Raw genomic sequence first — 18,171 nt, 5'->3', positions numbered from 1 at the left:
AAAGGAGGAAAAAGTACAACAACAGATGCACTAAGTTTTAACATCCAAATCCTAGAGAATTCACTTCCATATATGCGTGTAGTGTGTGTGAAACTATGTACATGAATGAAGGGGAATATATACACATACACACATACATAAAATGCTTATTTTAAATAAATGAGATTCTTTAGAAGTAGTCTGTAAATACAAAAGGATTATGATGTATGTTGCAATGGTATTAAATATTGTTTTCCCTTCTCTTTTAGTTTTCGTTTTGCAATTACATGAAAAAGCAGAAGGAAAAGCTAGTTAAGCAGTGCAGTGTCTTCTTTATTCGAGTGCCCAAAATATTATAACAGAATATTTCATTCCCAATGACCCCCGCTATAAATAAGATAATTGTACCCTACTATTTAGTGCTTATCCATAATCAGGTCTCATATACAGTAAAATAATGGATGATTAAGCTGACTGCACTTTGCTTTTAATAGTTTAATTTACATATTTAGACAATCATGTTGTAGTAAAAACTTTATGGAGGCATAGTGCAAGCATAAATAATGCATCTTTACAGATTTGCAGCAGGTAGTAGGGAGCAAGCTTGTGTGTCAGCCATACCTGAGCCGCAGTTTAGTAAAATGTATGTTAAGCTCCACATCCTTCTTGTGTATAATGCAGATCTCCTCAAGAGTGACACTGCTGACTAGTAAACACATCTCTTTGCACTGCAGTCCACATGCCATTTTGCAGGTGACTTTACATGGTAGTACTCACTACTCAGATAATATTTTTACACTTGGGGGGAGTATGGAAGGTGTAATGTCTAAGGTCTCTTTCGGGCAGAATACATGTAGTATAAGCAGACATGGAAACATGGTGCCATTGCAATCCCCTCTCACAGCAGAATTCCAGGAAAGACAGCAAGTGTGAAAATACATGTAGACTACAGATTTCAAGGAAGTATAGTCACTGGTAAACTTTTCTTTTTTCCCCTCAAAATTGTAGTCCAGCAGTAAGTGCACACCACTGGGGACTCCTAGCTGGAATCTCCGTATCATCGATTTCTCTGAAGAGGGGCCCGAAGTCCTTCACACAAACACCAACTGCAGGTGTCACGCCACAGGATTTTCAGATGTTTTTACAGGAGCGTAAACTTAAAACCAGGCACAGCTCCAAGTAACTACTCAACAGGTTGTCTAGTACAGGGCTACTTCACACAGATTTCTGATGCATCTTGAACTCAGGTGGAATGCACTGAGGACCAAAGGTGGTGCCCATCTGAGCAGCCTCATGGCTTTTGGAACAAGATCTCCACTTTCTGGGTCTGGGCAGAGAAGAGAGCCCTTTGGAACTGTTGGATATTGGCACTATTCCTGTAAGTTAGTATCTTAAAAATGCCTTCCTGATATGTCAGGTGCAAAGGACAAGCAACTCCTTCAGTACATCAATGAGTTTAGGAAAAAAGAATGCCTCTGTGGTTTCCTGATGTAAGAGGAACTCATGCTGTTTTGAGACAAGATTTAGCATGGTCTACAAGCATATCATGCCTAGAAAGACTGGCAAGGGGTGGGGGGAATGAAAGGTGGGATAGAGATGGGGAGGACACCAGATACAGAAGTGACTGGTCTGTACTCTCCCGCAGCGCATTTCTTGTTGATGGCCAAAGTAAAAAGACCTATCTCAAGATGGCCTGTGGCTGATAACGGGCCTTCAATACACTAAACAACATTTCTTTCTCTCAAAACAACTCAGTCTATCTCTTGAAGTGTTCAGAAAATACAGAAGGTGAGCTGCTGACTGAAGTACATCTCAATGCATCACACAGATTGTTTCCTAGCAGAATATAAGCAATATTGCACCATCCTTCTTGTTGACAGAGTATACAATAGTTCTGTCCATCATGAATCATGAATGATAACCTTGGATTAGAGACTGAAATTCTTTGCATGCATTCTAAACTGCCCTGAAAGCCAACATATGCATGTGACGTGCTTGCACCAAGGGTTATTGACTCTGGCTGTCAAAGGTTACCAAGTAAAACCCTCACCTTGACTGACAAACATGCATTATAAAAAAAAAGTCAGATAAGGAAAACATTAGCAGCACCGACTGCAAACACAAGTGGATTTTGTAACTGGAACAGGAAGCATCTCATTCTGCGAAATAGGTCTCTGGAAATACATAAGTGCATGAGTGCAAACATACCGGAGAGCATTTTCTGGAAGGGGACGTTACCTAGGTGTTCACCACCTGGGACTACTGGACACGAGCATAGAGATGCATCCAAACACACAAGTCTTTCACCATTTGAAAACTGAAACTACTGGGTGGAGAAGCCCTTATTGGTATTAAGCCTTAGAATTTCCCCCAAGGTGTGCTAAGGATAGAATGGGTAGGGTGACACCTTTTTCTTTTGTGCTTTCTCTAAAGCCTAAGCTCTTGACTGCACAGTCATCTAGAGAGTTTGCAGGAGTTCGATCACCAGAGTGATCCGACCAGAAAAAGAACAATATCTCCCTTTATCTGAAGTGATCTGTGTCCCCACTACTTCTGAAGACCTTCACTCCTGTGGAGAATGCAAGTGGCAGGACACTGTAATGGTAACATTTTTGATTAATGGAGGAAATATTCAGTGAAACATCATTACGTCAAAACAGATGTTCTAAAGGGCAAGACACCAGCCAAGATCAGAGACGGCAAATCTTCCCCCAGATCATCTTAAACTTGGAGTTGCAGTTGCAAAGTTCTTTTAAGTCTAGGATAAGGATTCAGCTTCCTTTCCTTAAACAAGGTCGTACTGCCTTTAAGTGTAGCACAAAGACGATACAACATGAAAGAGATTTATGGCCTATACTTTTAGGCACAACATCAGTCTCAGAAGACAGACACCTTTGACTGGTGTTGCAATTGCCCCATTAGATTATGCCAGCTGGTAAAGGCAGTAAAAAACATTATTTCGTTTTTACCAAAACATAGATTGTAGGGTTCCTTATCACAAAAGCTACCTTGTCTTGGTTTCCCCAAACAGTCCTTATCACTGGCAAGAAGTTTGCTGCATAGGTGAAGTACTTGTCTAGAATTTGGTATTGGCTGTTGGCTTCCAAACTAGACTTGGGGAGGAAACTGGTGAGAACCTAGATATTTGATGTTCTTCATCAAACAAGCTTCATTAACAAGCATGATGACCGCAACTGCTTCAAGACAATGCAGAACACAGAGATGCAGCTGTGTAAGAGTGGATTGTACAAAGCATTATCTATCCTTGGAAAGTCTTGAAAAAACTATATATTCATTAGCAGACTGAGTAAACTAGGTTGTTCTTGGATCCAAGAGTAAGGTCAGTACTGGAATTGATGCCATTTGTTTTCCACATTTCAGTGACAGCACGTTTCCTCTTCCACCACGGACTAGGACAGGTCTCAGATAGCCTCTACAGGCACCACAGTTCCTCTCGGTCTAGAAGTATGAATATACACAACTGCCAGGAGTAAACTGTTTGGAAGAAAAGCACTTTGAAAGTTCCAAGCACTTGTGGCAATGAACTGGTCAGACAGAGAGTGGCTGAGGAAACTTGGTCAATGTCACACACAACAAGAGACGGGAGAACATCTTCCATATGAGGAACTTGTACTTCACCAGAAGGTGCCAGGGTTCTTCAGAAGAGCCATGCACCTTAGCACCCACTTTACAAAGGGAAGTCTGAACTTCAGCATTTTCTTTTGGTGTAACCAGCAAAAGTGAGAGTCACAGTCTGAGGTCAGTATCTGGACTCGGCTCAAGGCAGAACATCTCACAGCAAAGACCTGTAAGACCAAACTGGCATCTGCATCTTTAGAGTTAACCCAACGGTGGAAGTTCCCACTAGGGCACAGAAGGGAACCAGTCGCTACGACCACAGAACCACCAGAGCCTTCATCCTGGGGTATAAATTTAAACAGAGTGCTTTCAGAAGACAGTAACACATCAAATTGAAGGAAAAAAACAAAACAAAACCAAACAAAACCGACAACAAAACCTTTTCCCCGAAGGTGTCACACTTCTTTGCTATACTGCTTTTTGCCAAAAAGCAGACACCCTCTGTGTGGGAGAAAGGTCCATAGATAAAACAAAACCTCACATGGGTGGCTTAGAAGACATTGGCATATTACTGAGCTTGGACTGAAAAACAGGCCAGGAGAGGTGGTGGATATCAGACATTTCAGACTTGCTATAGTGGCAATCAGGAAACCAGGCCACAGCTCTGGCCACTGACTGTAAAAGGGTCAAAATGATGGCTCCGTAACATCCATCTGCTGCGAGAGAGAGAGCACAGTGGGAACACAATCTGCCTGGCTGCAAAGGTCTTGGATCTCAATGATAGAACTTATATACATCCTAACTGTGAATGTACACAGAGATTATCACTTGACACTAGAAAACAAAGATACTGAGGAAGGGTATCACAAGGGAAATACAGGAGAGTGTATTAACATATGTCAGTAAAAACTCTGCAAGTTAGAAAATTCTGGTATTAACTGTGTGTTTCCAAAGATACCATCAAGGCCAGCAGACCTTCCTGCCACACATTAAGGGAGCATTTTGTTTTGTTTTTACATGTAGTATCTACAAGTCAATAGCAACATATAACACTATGTCATTAAAGGGGAATCATTTTAATTGAGCATAACAGAGACGGGCAATTACAGCTGCGCACAGTGCTCACAGATGTAAAATTCTAGCATGCTAACCACTGAGCTACACCAGCTATTATCACTCAGCACACAACTGAATGAGAAAAATAACCAAAAACACAGTGAGGTAATTTTAAAACACAGTACAGCAAATCCTGCTATTATAACAACTGGTCTACTCAGAACAGCAGGCTGCTGGGCATAAATCACTATGATCAAAGATGGCTTTAAAGCCAAACTATTTCACTGCAGCAGTTTCTTGAAACAAAGTCAAGCCAATTAAAAAAAAAAAAAATTGCTTCAAACTACAGATCACTGATACCTTTCAAAAAAAATGCCAACTACCTATCAAGCAGCAAAAAGAGCACTGGCATTAAATGAAAAGCGACCTATCAGTTCCTTTTTCAAGCAAGCATTCATTGCAGTCTGTACCTGGCTGATATGTACGGCAGAAACCTGGGCAGAACACACGGATGAGTGGCTTGGAGAGTTTGGTAGAGATTTGCAGGGTCCAATTGAGAGTTGCTGTTTCTTCCGTGTTGCAACAATCTTCTGAGCAACTGAAGAAAAACAAAACATACGGGCAAGTAAGCTATAGTACACATTTGGAAAACACGCTATATCAAAAATACGCAGAATGTACCATGCACAAAACAGGTTTTCCATTACCAAAGCTTGTTCCAAAAATTGATTGTAATACATCCAAATAAGGTAACAGATGCTGGTTTTCCACAATATGCTCCATGTGAGACTCCAGCTCTGTTCTCCACATGGATGAAATGGTCCCAGAACTCTCACTCCACCAGGTGAGCACCACAGAGCCAGTAACATCCAAGCAGAAGGGGAAAAGGCAGGTGTACAAGTCACAAAAAGCAATACCAGGAACGCCATAACAAGTCCACTGTATGCTTATAATACCACAAAGCTGGTGTTAGCACACATTTTTCGTTCTTCTTTGAGATGTTCTCCTTGCAGACAGAAGATAAGTATGAGCAACACTTGCTAGCAATCTAGTTCGAATGCATCAGTGCTGTTTACTAGTCGGATCCTGGAAGGTGTCCCACCTCACAGAATGAGGGTTCGTTAGGAAAGCTATTACTCCCAGTCCAAGCAGGATTAATTTACAAGAAGGTGTATACTCTCTGTGGCTGAGGAGTAAGGTGGACTTTTCTTAATTACTGGCCACTGCACCAGGACAATCAGTTTGGGAAACCAGAAGTTTAAAGCATTTGAAACAAACGATAATCGGAATAATAAAACTGATAAAGGGTCCCTGACACAGAAAACCTGCATTAGTGGTGCCATACATCCCATCCCATTCAAATTCATTATGGACAGTAGCTATATCATAATTTCTAGTTTTAGCATTTGTTACTTAGCAGCAGTAGCACATCTGGGAAAATTACAAATTTATTTTGCAATGTATTAAGAAATTTTCTTCAACACGTAAAGAAAAGCAGCATTTATTAAAGAGATACAGGGACCAGAGTCATTAACACCTCTACATACAGCTTAGCAGACTCATAATAAAAGATGGAAACAGAGCTGATCTGAAATGCAGCGACTTCCATATCTCTAATTTCTCTATTCAAAAAAGTCAAACTATTTCAGAAATTAGTTCTGTGATACACTGGAAATTCAGCTCATTCTGCTATTCAGCTAAAGCCTTTGGAAAGAACTCTTTTTAGGTCATAAATGACTTACAAATAAAATCCTTTACATTTGTTGCCTACATTTTGGGTCACAAATTAAAAAGTAATCAAAATTTCAGTCTTCACAAACAGAGACTAGTGTAGTGGCTAAACAAAAACGGTACTAACTAAATTTAGCTTCCTTGCACGCAGTAATCTTCATGAAGTGGAGCATTTCATGAAACTTGTGCAAAGGAGTCTGGAGTCACTTGCACCGTCTCCACCGAAATCAGTCAGTGAGGCAGAATGGCAACAATTATTGGCATCTACTTAAAAAGCCACACAGAAACTTGTTGTAATTAAGCTAACAGCATTCAACCTGTCTTGTTCAGAAAATATAAAAAGATATTTATGTAAATTCCAAGATTATTCTTCCTCAGTATAACACAGACAGAGATATTGTTTAGCAGTGTAAGCGTACAATTTCTTCTCAAATGCAATTTTAATAACAAACTGGTCTGTGGCTTATGTTTTTCATGTAAATGAATGATGGCAGAACCATGATTTAGTGGGAATACATTGTGTAAAAAATGGCTCATATATATGAAGAAGCAGCTTCATTAGTTACATCCCACCTCCGATAGGCCTCTTATCATCCTGAAAGGATGATATCAATTAATTTATCTTCCCCTGGCATATTGATCATAACCTTCATCAGCTAATCATGTTTAAATTACAGAGGAATATCGTAGCACTCTGTCATTTCAGACCCATTGGTTTATTGATCTGGAGCCTGGAAAGCCATATATTAAAATATTTTAAAACACATTAGTGAATGCAGAGAGCAAACCGAAGGTCAGATTTTAACAAATGCACATGGATTTGTCTTCATCATATGCGGTAAAGACCTAAATTAAGACCAAAACTGAATTAAAACCACACATGAATGAAAACTACCTTCTCAGCAAAAGCTTCCACTCTCACATGGGAGAGGTAATTAGTCAAGGAAAATATTTACCTCTTCCCTTCAATCTGAATACAGGTGTGTTTGTAGCATCACATTAACATACATAATGCAGTCTGGCCAAATTATCACTCTAGGAAGGCACAAGGAAAAAAAAGCCAAGACAGTCTAAACTCACCCACTCAAACACCCAACCTGAACACTAGCTAAGTACTAGAAAAGCGGACAATAAAAAAATAAGTTTTAAAAAGCACAAATTATGTCTCTAGAAATGTGAAGACTAATCCACAAAGCAGCTGGAAATGAAACCTTACACAGAGCAGTACAAAGGGTAACCTGTCCTGTGCACTGTAAAAACAGTAAAATTGCAGTGGAAGATCTAATGTTACCTACTTAGAATTGTGCTACAAATTCTAGAATAGACCATTTCTTAGCTCTTCCCTCCGTTAGAAAAATGATGTGCCCCCTAATGGAAATCCCCTTCTGAGCTGCCAAACCTTCCCAATTCCCCCTCCATTTCGGCAACAAGTCTAACATTCCCCGCCAGAGCACGATTCCTCCTGCCTCTCCCCTCTCTTCATTAGGCAACCTGCTTTCCTTTGAGACACCAAACAGTTTTTGCTTCTTTCACTGCAGTCATGTAGCTGTCACTCCATAATTAGATTGCATTCAGTATTCAAGTGCTCAGGGCTACTTGCCCTTGGATATGATGGTGATATGAGCTTCAGAAGTACCTAAAGGAGTACCCTGACCCTTCAAAGTTTGCAACATATGAAAGACATGACTGATCATCTGTGGGGCAATCGCTGGACTGTCAAAAGACCTACTGTGCTCTTTCTAAAGCTACCTTGAGAGAAGAGATGAAACCTAAATCTTGCCCATCAGAAGTCAATAAAAGGGGTTCAGCACACATCTCCTCAGCAGTGCTGCTGCAAATTCACATTTTCTACATCTTCTATTCCAGAGAAGAAAGCCCTGAAATACACAAAACTTAAAATGGCTGGCACTGAAAACCCCACAGATCTGCTAATTCCTGCTGCTGACATCTTCAGACACAGTAGTTAGGGAGGAAAAAAACCTACAGTTTTGTAGCAAGAGAGAAATACACCATAATTATACGAACTAACACGAGACCCAGTGAACAGCCATGCTATATTGCTTGTTCAGCCCAAAACCCATTTCTGTTACTACATCTTTGTTAGGACTCAAAGTGATCACTCATTAGCTGCTTAGCGGTGGTAGGAAAAATCCTTAAACCAAGATATTTTGTTTCCACAACTACAACTATATACAAATTCACACTGGATTCATAAGCAACTTTGTCAGAGTGTATCAAAATGTATCCAAAAGCATGTTGGTTTTTTTTTTTCCCCCCAAAAAGGCAGTACTGGCACCACAACAGTTTAGGCAGCTGAGTGGGACCTCTAATGAAAAACATACAACAATAAATATTGCTCTTCAGGAATGCCTGATGTAAGCTGTGGCCATACATAAACATCTTTTTGCTGTTCATGAAAGCCAACTAGTCTACTTCATTAACCAATTTAAGGCTACTCAGAGTCAAAATCTTCAGATTAATATTGAAGTGCCTGTAATTGAAATGTCAGCCCAGAGGAAGCTGTACAATTAAAACAAACGTTGTTCTATAAAGTGAGTAGAGAACGCAAGAAAGCAGAAATATTTTTGCCCCAGAGCTTCCAGGCTGCATCCCATCCCAAAGCTGATTCAGTGCCTCTGAATTTAATGTAAATATACTTGCTAAGATATGTTTCTAAAACAATGAATACTGACTTAATCTATGTGGCAGATATCAAAAATAACCAAGATAGTGACAAGCATTTCAACTACTTTTAAACATCAATTGCATTCTCTCTACTTTTATATGCTCAAGCTATCAATTTCTGAGAGATTTTTATTGTAAGCCATCTATCTGTAGTATGAAAACCTAAACAAAATTTATTTGCAAAGTCAAGAACTCTTCTGCAGATAAACAGGGATATGCCAAGGATAGTTAGAGTTATAAACCAGGAGAATTGATATTTAGCAAATATGTGGTCTTTGGGGAAGACTGATGCTTATTTTTTATACATTTAAACTTAATTTCATATGCCAGAACGACTAGAAGCTGTATTTTGCTTTAAGGTCTTGTTAATTAAAAGCATGTGAAATTCCTGGTCTGCAAGATGAATAAAATGTCCAAGTTTGGAGAGAAAGCTCTTGACTTGAATGCCTCTTCTTCCATGCCTGACCTAACTCACCAAAACAAAATTAACCTTCCTTCCCCCCTGCCACTTTCATCTCAAACGCTACTTTTTGTTAGTCAAACCATTCATTCGTAAGCAGTCCCTACCAACTTCTCACCGGATCACTTGTTGGAAGGACCAGGAAAGCTCGGTGGTCTCACAATCTCTGAGCTGTAAGGCAAGGCTTCCGCACTCCAGCTCAGCAGATCTGCATTACAAACCACCACCGTTCCCATTTGCACATAGAAAAATGTTACCCGTACGCTAATTTCCGCCAAAGCTCTCCTATTCCGCTCTCAGCGGCGTGGGGCTGACTATCAGAGGACTACATTCACTCGCGGGAGGAATAGCAGGTCACCTCCTCTCCCCGAAACCCAGAGCTGCGCCTCCATAATGAACCGACTCCTCTTTGTGCTCCATTTCGGAGCTAATCACCATTAGAAATACTGTTGCCAGAGTAACTGCTCTGACAGAGTTGTCTTTCCTTGGTTCAAAGGGCTGTTCACATGTCAACTTCTTGTGCAGTGTGAGGCTGCTTTGGCAGGGGCAGCCGGGTCTCTCAAATCTCATTAGCACAGCTTCATTCAAGTGTAAGGACAAGAAAGGCAGAGACCTGGGGGGAAAAGACTCCTCACAAGAAGTTCAAGACACAAGGTAAGACTGTCTCATCTAGCTCCACACCTCTTAAAACTGAAAACACAAAGGTACCTCTGCCTCGCACAATAGATGCGTTTAGGGAAACCTCATCTAGCCTGAGGCCCGATCTCTCCCCAGTTTAAGAGGGGTCCTGGAAAATGTCCGGAGGTGTCAACAATCTGATCGCTGCTCTCCTTCCCGAAAGACAGTGAATAGAGTTACCACTGCGCCCTTTATGTTGTTTTTTACCAAGGAACACTTGAAATAATAAAAGGGAAGACTCCAAGCATATAATACCTGTAACATCTGGCAATATTTCTCTTCTCAGTTATCACCAGTACAAGAGTATTGCATATTTAGGAGATGCAAACAATCTTCCTGAATCACCACTAATTTAAATTAAATTGGTTTCTCGTAAAAACACATATAAGACCATTTATCTCCACCGTGTGTCCGAGTATGAGTTAACACCAGGTTCAGTTAAAACCTGTCACTTTGTGCAAAAGATGGGAATGGAAGAATCATGCAGCAAATTTTCTTCCACTTATTGACAGACAGAAAATAGCTTTCAGCTGAAGTTGGAATGCTCATGGCTGGCTGCAAAACAACAGAAGGGACAAACACTCATGAATTTCTATTTTAACTGCTGGGGAAAAAAAAACCCAACCAAACCCTGAAAGTTTACACAAGATAACCTTCATACGAAAGATTACCTTTCGTCTTAAAACAGTGCTCCCCCCATACTCACAGATCACTGAATAACAAACAACACTGTATCTTTGTGAAAAGTCTCTGTTCAAGTCACATCACCCATTAGTGATCTGTAAGAGGTGAAGAATTAGCTTTAAATGAAATCCAAATATTCTTGCTAACATGAAGAGCCAGATCTCTGAAAATGAATGGTGGCTTTTCAAAAGCCTGACAAATTCTAATTTTTGCGAATTTGTGGGTTGGAGTAACATTCAGGACAGTTACTGATTTGATGTTTTTACAGCCCATCAAGAGATCTCTGCCTACAAAAAGCATGGATTATTAACCTTACTGTAACTGGTGCTCAAAAAGATGCTTGATAAGATGGTAAGATTGATAAGGAAGGCTAAGCAATATATGCACTGTACTGCACCTTGGAAAAGGGCATGCTCTCACTGTAAAGGCAAAGGTCACAGGGATATTTTTAAGCGTGAGAAATATAATGTTTCATCACAAGGCTTACTCAAGCAATCTGACTCTGTTTAAATGATAAAAATTGTGAAAAGTGAATTTTACACAAGCATGAGGTCAAAATATTTACTTAGTGCTGAAAATTGTGAGGAAGGGAAACAGTTTCAGAAACATCACAAAATTTGTCCCCCTCCATTTTCAGACACTGAGCGTGAGGACAACCGGGAACTCCACCACCCAGCTTGACCCCATCCTGCTGGCATCCCTTCTGGAGCCAACGTGCTCGTCACTCGCTCCCTCCCCAGCTGGGCATCTGTGTTTGCCAGAGGCTGCATCGCGCTGAGGCTGCAGCTGCTTGGGCACATCCCAGCGCTTAGTGCCTGCACGTACAGCAGCCACAGGGCCTCTGTTCAGCTGGGCTGAACAACGTGCAGGGGAGAACATGCTCTTTTCCACATCAAACTTTCCTTGTCACTGCCTCATTCTTGTTGATGAACTAACACATGCGTGGACTAATCCTTGCTTTTAAAAAGTATCTTACAATATCAATAGTAGTCACCATACTTTATTGCTCTAAGTCCTACAGAACAGAGAAACTGATAGAGCAGAAAGCATCCCAGCTAGCATCTCCAGCCAACAATACGAACATCAGGACAGAAATACCATGAGACATACCTCAACTAATTCCTGCCTAAGCCCTGGCTCCTAAAAACATCCCAGTAACCTCAAGAGACCTTGGTAGGGAGCAGGAGAGGGAAAGTGGAAGAAGCGTAACTAGTATAACCGACACATCAACAAAATCGTGGTTCATTAGATGAACAAAACCAATTTGCCCATAAGCCCTGCTGATGACCATTTATTTGTTTCATATGCAAGGCCCTGCCAAAGGAAAACACACTGTGGGAAGTTAAGATATATAGCAGTTTACATTTTTACAGCAGCTGCATTTTAGCTTAATATTCCATGTTTACAGAAAGTGTTCAATAAAAATAAATTTATTCCACAACTACATATTACAGGCAAAGCAATAATAACTACAAGAGCAAGCACCAACCACAAATGCTTCTGAATAGGAAACATTAATGGAAGTATCCACTATTAAGGCAATTGTGCCTGTTATTTTAAACTCAATCCATTTTTTAGGCTAAACAACTTTTATACTTCTCCCTTTAAAAAGCAAAGCTTTTAACACAGAAACAAGTACTGGACTCCTGTAGTATTTGGGCTTGGATGTATCAATTTCTCAAGCTACTTCCGAGGAGGGGGGGGGCGGGGGGAAGCCGGTACGTATGTGCGTGTGTCCTGAATGTGTTGCCAATAAATATGCAACATTTTCAACAACTACAGACTAAAAATAAAAAAAATAAAAAAATCACAAATGTGTTAAGGGGAAACTTCTTGCCGCGTTTATAGGCTGACTGTTCCGGGGCAAGAGAAGATTCAGATGTCTACAGGCAGCACAGCAGTGGAATCGCAGTACCACAACAAACACACACCTCCCTGTCCTGCTGCGGGGGACACCTCTGCTGAGGGACCTCGCTTTTAATGGTAATGTATAAAAACCCCCTAAGCCTCATCCCCAGAACTCTTACCTGTCTCAGTTCTTTCCAACAATGACTACCTTGTTCCATGTAAGACTATTAGCAGTCAATTTAACATGATATTCTTGTGTGCAAGCATGCCATACACAAAGCCGAGGCACGCAAATGCACAAAGCCAGTATGCAATGTAGTATGTAGTTGCATGAGATGCCACTTCTAGCAGGAAAATCAGCTCAGGAACTTTTTTTACCCAGGTCTTCTCAGTGATCCAGTTTAAGCTGCGGCCCAACAACCAGCTGATAGGAGCAGAGCTAAAGCACAACATACGGCCAGAAATTTCTTAAGCTCTTCTTCCCTGTAGAAACAGTGTGCTGGAAAGCCATCCCCACAGAGATGAGTTATTATTCTGCACTGAACACAAATCCACTTAATGCTCTAACAGACTTTGGTGGTACTTGCCTCTATTGCACATGACAGTGTGACCAACAAGGGTGGGAAAATGAAGCGCACAGATACTCACCCCTAATCCTGCACAGCAGGAAAAAGTCAAACTATCCAATAACAACAAAAGAAAATCTGTAGTGCAAGGCACCAAAAGCATTAGGAGGTTTTATGGGACAAAGTGCTTGGTTACCAAATCTTTACTTCTTCGAACAATTTGATTACATACATACATGATCCTTGCATTTTTACTACTTGACTAAAATACACTTTACTTGGAAGTGCTGGATAGTCATACAAACCAGACAGCTTTCACTCTTGTATTATCTCCCTCTACTTCTCAAGCACCTATGCACAATCTAGAAAGAAAAGCATCTCAACACAGCCTTCTGGTTACCAAGGAAGCAGGGTATTTCACATGAGACACGCCTCTTCCCCAGTGAGAGTAAGGTAAGCAAGTAGATGTTTAAGCCACTGTATGCATTTTAAGTGCTGTTTATCCTGCTATGTGAAACTATCTGCGTTTACAGGTTCAGAAGAGTCAAAAAATTAAAACAGGGATTTCAATAAAGACAAACTACAGGAGTCATGGTATTAAACAATGCCAAAGCAAATGCAACAATTTCAGCTGGCAAGTCAGAAGGCAACAAGCTATTAAAATATTTGGCTAAGAACAAAGGAACCTCCACCACAATTTCACTCCATGGAAAGATAAGCAGCAAATATTCCTGCCTTCCCTTCCCAAACACGTACTGCTGCCAACAACGGCGTCATTTCTCCCTGCAGTCTGTACCTATATTCTCAGGACACGGAAGAAACGTTGAAGGCTTTGAGCTTCCAGAGGTTTATTTCTGGAGACTCAGTAACTCTGTTTCCCTCGCTTCTCTCATTGTTAAATACTGAATTTCTGCATCACTTCTGAAATCACAGTAACACTGGACACTGCTTTCCAAAACCTTTAAGATGTGTTAACTCGGTAATGCTAAGTAAACCCACTTAGTTTTCTAAGCTGGAGAGAAGCTATCACTCCTACACTATGCACGTAAAACTATGCCAAAAAAATTAATCTTTTAGAAGTATTGATGTACGTCTGTTGTTACAAATAAGTTTCTAATAAGAAGCAAAATCCTTCACTAGCTGTGAATGAATACTATATACTGATAGAGAAGACTGCCTTCTCCAACTAACACGTTGTCTTCCTTGTGGTATCTAGTTTAATATAAAGCTATAGTATAGACAAAAGCTTTTTTAAGATTAATCCAATGAGAGCTTCAAAGTTGTTCCCAAGATAGGAAGAAAAATTTTAATATAGGATGCAACTCTTACCTGAATTCCCTTTATCTCATTGTATTAAAACAAATTTATCTTCGTTTATGTCTCCATTACCTTGTAGGGCTGATAATCTGCTGGAAATGAAGCTATTGTGTGATTGCTCCTATTACTTGAGGGATTTAAATGCCGACTGTAACAAACAGTTACCTTCAGGATGGAACAAAGTCAAGGCTACTCATGTTAATTTTGGAATGAAAAAAATTGCCAGGACAGCCAAGTATACAGCTATGAAGCTAGAAATAAAGCTTCTGCGAAACATGAACGAAGCAGGGCAAGTAATAGTATATGCTTTGCTTTTCTGTATTCTCTAACATGGGATGGTTAAAACTTCAAGCTGTGCTCCATTTTTTGATCTACCCATTTATATTCTTCTGGGAATGATGGGTTAATACACTGCCCAGCAGCAAGTCTACTTGTAGCAGAGCAGGCTCTTCAACACAAGCTCAAGCTCACCCTGGCTGTGGTTAACCAACAGAAAAAATGTTTACGCTGAATGTAATGTACATTGCAAAGAAGAGTTAGTAGATTTATTATCTTGTATTTTATTATGTTATTACACAGGCTCCTCAAAAGAGTTTGAAGTTGCCTCTTATTACTAAAATGCACAATTCTTTCACCCTACTAAAACAATTTTACAACTCCTCAGATACAGATAGTTTCTGAGAACTATTAGGTGATTTCATAGTACAATGGGAAATGTATGTATGAACACACAAATTTTATACTGAAAAATACTGTTTCACGATCACCACAGTTAATAATCAAGTTCAGCTACAACGGGCTAGTTCAGTGTTAATGTTTCTAGAAGATTTTAATACAGTTATCCTTAAAATAAATTTTAAACCACACCTTAGCGGTACCTTTGGTTTTCTGTGGTGCTTTCTTTGAAACACACATTTCAGCTCTTGCTCTCAAAAATAACAACTGTTCTTGTTTTACCAGATACAAAAATACAGTTATAAACAAGACTCAGTATTAAATATCTCTAATCAATGTCAATAGGCACCTCTTCCTCCCCAGGTAACTATGATTAACGCTGCATATCACTTATTCCCAACTTGGATGCAAATCACTGTCTCCCAAGATTAGGCAAGCAAATATGTCAATAAATCCACTAGACAACCTGGAAAGCATGTGCCATCTAAAGAAATTTTAAAAATAAACCTATGCTTTCTTCACTACTCGAACTGTGTTGCAAGTAGAAGCATATGGCTTCAGGATTTATAAGGCAAACACTGTGTCAGACACACAGGTAAAGACTTTTGCACATGGATTTACCTAACTGGTAAATCATGCAACTCTGTTGATCTTTCCATTACAACGGAATCAAGTCATAAATCCTGTTATTTCCCACACAAAGGTACAATTTTAAATAGGTTAAAAAAAATGTTGAAACGGAAAAAAAAAACCCAAAACCAAACAGAAAACAGCACGTTCAAACGCAACAATGTCAAATCGATGTGTTTCGTAAAATGCCCATAAATAACTGGGATTTTAACTATCCTTTAAGAATAAAATTCTTAAGTGTGGTATCGTTGTACATTACTTGATTCTATGTCAAAACACAGAATTATTTATCAATCATATTGATCATGTCAAAACAGAGAACCAAATACCATACAACGATGCTACACATAAGAATTTTACCACCTGGTCAGCAATTTCATATTTACATTTTGAAGTAGCGTCATGGAAAGCCTATTCTGTGGGGCGTGCTATCAAATTACTGTTTTCATAGGCAACATGTCTACTTTATAAAGATTTAGGTACATCCAGTAAGTTCACTAATAGAGCACAGACAAGGACACAAAATGACAGAAAGCTGCTGGCTACATTAGTGCAACTCAGATGTATCTTTACAGAAAGACATAAACTTATTCACATTTACTAAATCAAAATCAAGTTAAGCTTGTGCCTCATTCAGACAGTTCTATTAATTCACCTGTGAAGAAAAGGTTTACAACTGTTGCCAAAACCCCAGGCCTTTCGTTAGAATAATCAATGATTTTAAAAAAAAAAACTGCCAAAAGGACTTAAAACTGTTTCCTAACGACCCAAAGTCTCTGAACCCAGAGGTGCAGCCACACCTTGAGATCACAGCAGTACCTGCATACACGGCACACCTGGTCCCAAAACAAGAGCCCTGTGCTCAGCGTGGCAGAGTGAAAAATGTAACATGTGAGTAGAAATTATGTCTCTTCAAATTCTGAAGTACTGCGGCAGCCCTAAAACGAGCTTGTTTGTAAGGAAGGCAAGTTTGGACGCTGTAGGGGCAGGGCTTAGCACCCCCTTCACGGAGGATGAAAAGCGCAAGCGTAGACGATGTTCACTGCAAGGACAGGCGACCCAATCTATGGTTCTGCTCCATCTCAAGATGGTCCATGAACTTTTGACATCAACTCCCTTTGCAACCTGAACTGGCAGAAAGCAGACAGATGCTAATGGCTGAAGTTGCAAAGCAAGTAGGATGTGGCTGGAAGATAGGATAAAACCAGATTGCACTTTAAGGGCCCTCCAAGCACAAGCTACGCTGTCCATCTTCCTGGTGCTTTGCTAATGGTTAATTGTTCTTGTGGAAAACTACCTAATTTTATTTAGCATTTAATATCCAGCCTCACATATGCTCTGTTACATCTGGATATTAACTATTTAACCAATGAACACTCAAGACTTTGCACTGGCATTCTGTGGCTATTCCATCACACTCTTCAAAATCCATTTTCAGTCATTATTTGAAATAATCCACAGAGGTGGCTCTGCCATTAGAAGCTGGTTCTCTTTTGTTTCTGTGTTTTTAATACCAAACTTCACACAAGCAGACAAGTTGTAATGCAAATGTTTAAACAAACCCAGTATTTTGTCTCCTAAGCTGTTATTTTTATCCTGTTTTCCAACCACTTCGCACTCTGGCACCGTGTGACACAAGCATGATGGTATTGCTCCAAACTGCAGCTTGATGAATAAAACCATATAATCGAAGGTACTCTTCAGTTGTGTACTGATGGATTAAAATTAATGCCGAGCTATTTCTGTCTTCCCCTGCCCTCCTGGCACATCTGGCAGGCACAGTCATATGGCAGGTCAAACACTACAAAGCAGATAATTTACACGTGGAGGAGTCAGCCATGCTTTGATTAGAAGTATCTGGGCATATCAGAGGTCCAGAGGACCAGCAAAACGCCTGACAGCTCTGTCCATTTTAACCCGACTCCTGGGACAGATCAAAAATGTTATATAATTCACTATATAATTTGAACAAATATTACTCCTCTCACTTTAAATAGAGATGTTATTCCTCAAGATGTAAATATTCTCCTCAGATAAAACAAGAAGAAATCAGGTAGCGTGTCTCATGGAGAATATTTGCAGCCTCCTGTCTGCCTGCCTCAAACATCAGCGGCTCTGCCTTCAAGGTGTGCTGCATCTTTGGACAAAATCAGCTTGATGGCTTTTGAGCACTAGATACACACCACATAGTTGTTACCCCTCCCTAGCAGAATTTTTCAAAATAAAAGAATTTGAGGTACTTTTAAGACAATCAAACTTCACTATTACAACACGGATGCAGCT

The 18,171-nt window shown here is 40.0% G+C and overlaps 1 protein-coding gene across 9 annotated transcripts in view; it reads right to left on the bottom strand.

The window, feature by feature from the left end:
• Positions 1-18,171, bottom strand: part of AGAP1 (ArfGAP with GTPase domain, ankyrin repeat and PH domain 1) — a 398,735-nt gene that overhangs the window by 202,407 nt on the left and 178,157 nt on the right. For all 9 annotated transcript variants that reach the window (XM_074872505.1, XM_074872508.1, XM_074872512.1 and 6 more), the window contains one exon: positions 5,085-5,212. In XM_074872505.1, coding sequence (XP_074728606.1) covers positions 5,085-5,212 — 128 coding nt within the window. The remainder of the gene's footprint in view (positions 1-5,084; positions 5,213-18,171) is intronic.

This window comes from Strix uralensis, chromosome 6 (genome assembly GCF_047716275.1).
Source record: "Strix uralensis isolate ZFMK-TIS-50842 chromosome 6, bStrUra1, whole genome shotgun sequence".
In the NCBI taxonomy this organism is placed as follows: domain Eukaryota; kingdom Metazoa; phylum Chordata; class Aves; order Strigiformes; family Strigidae; genus Strix; species Strix uralensis.
Note: the sequence above shows the minus strand (reverse complement) of the source record. Positions and strands in the feature narration are given on the sequence as shown.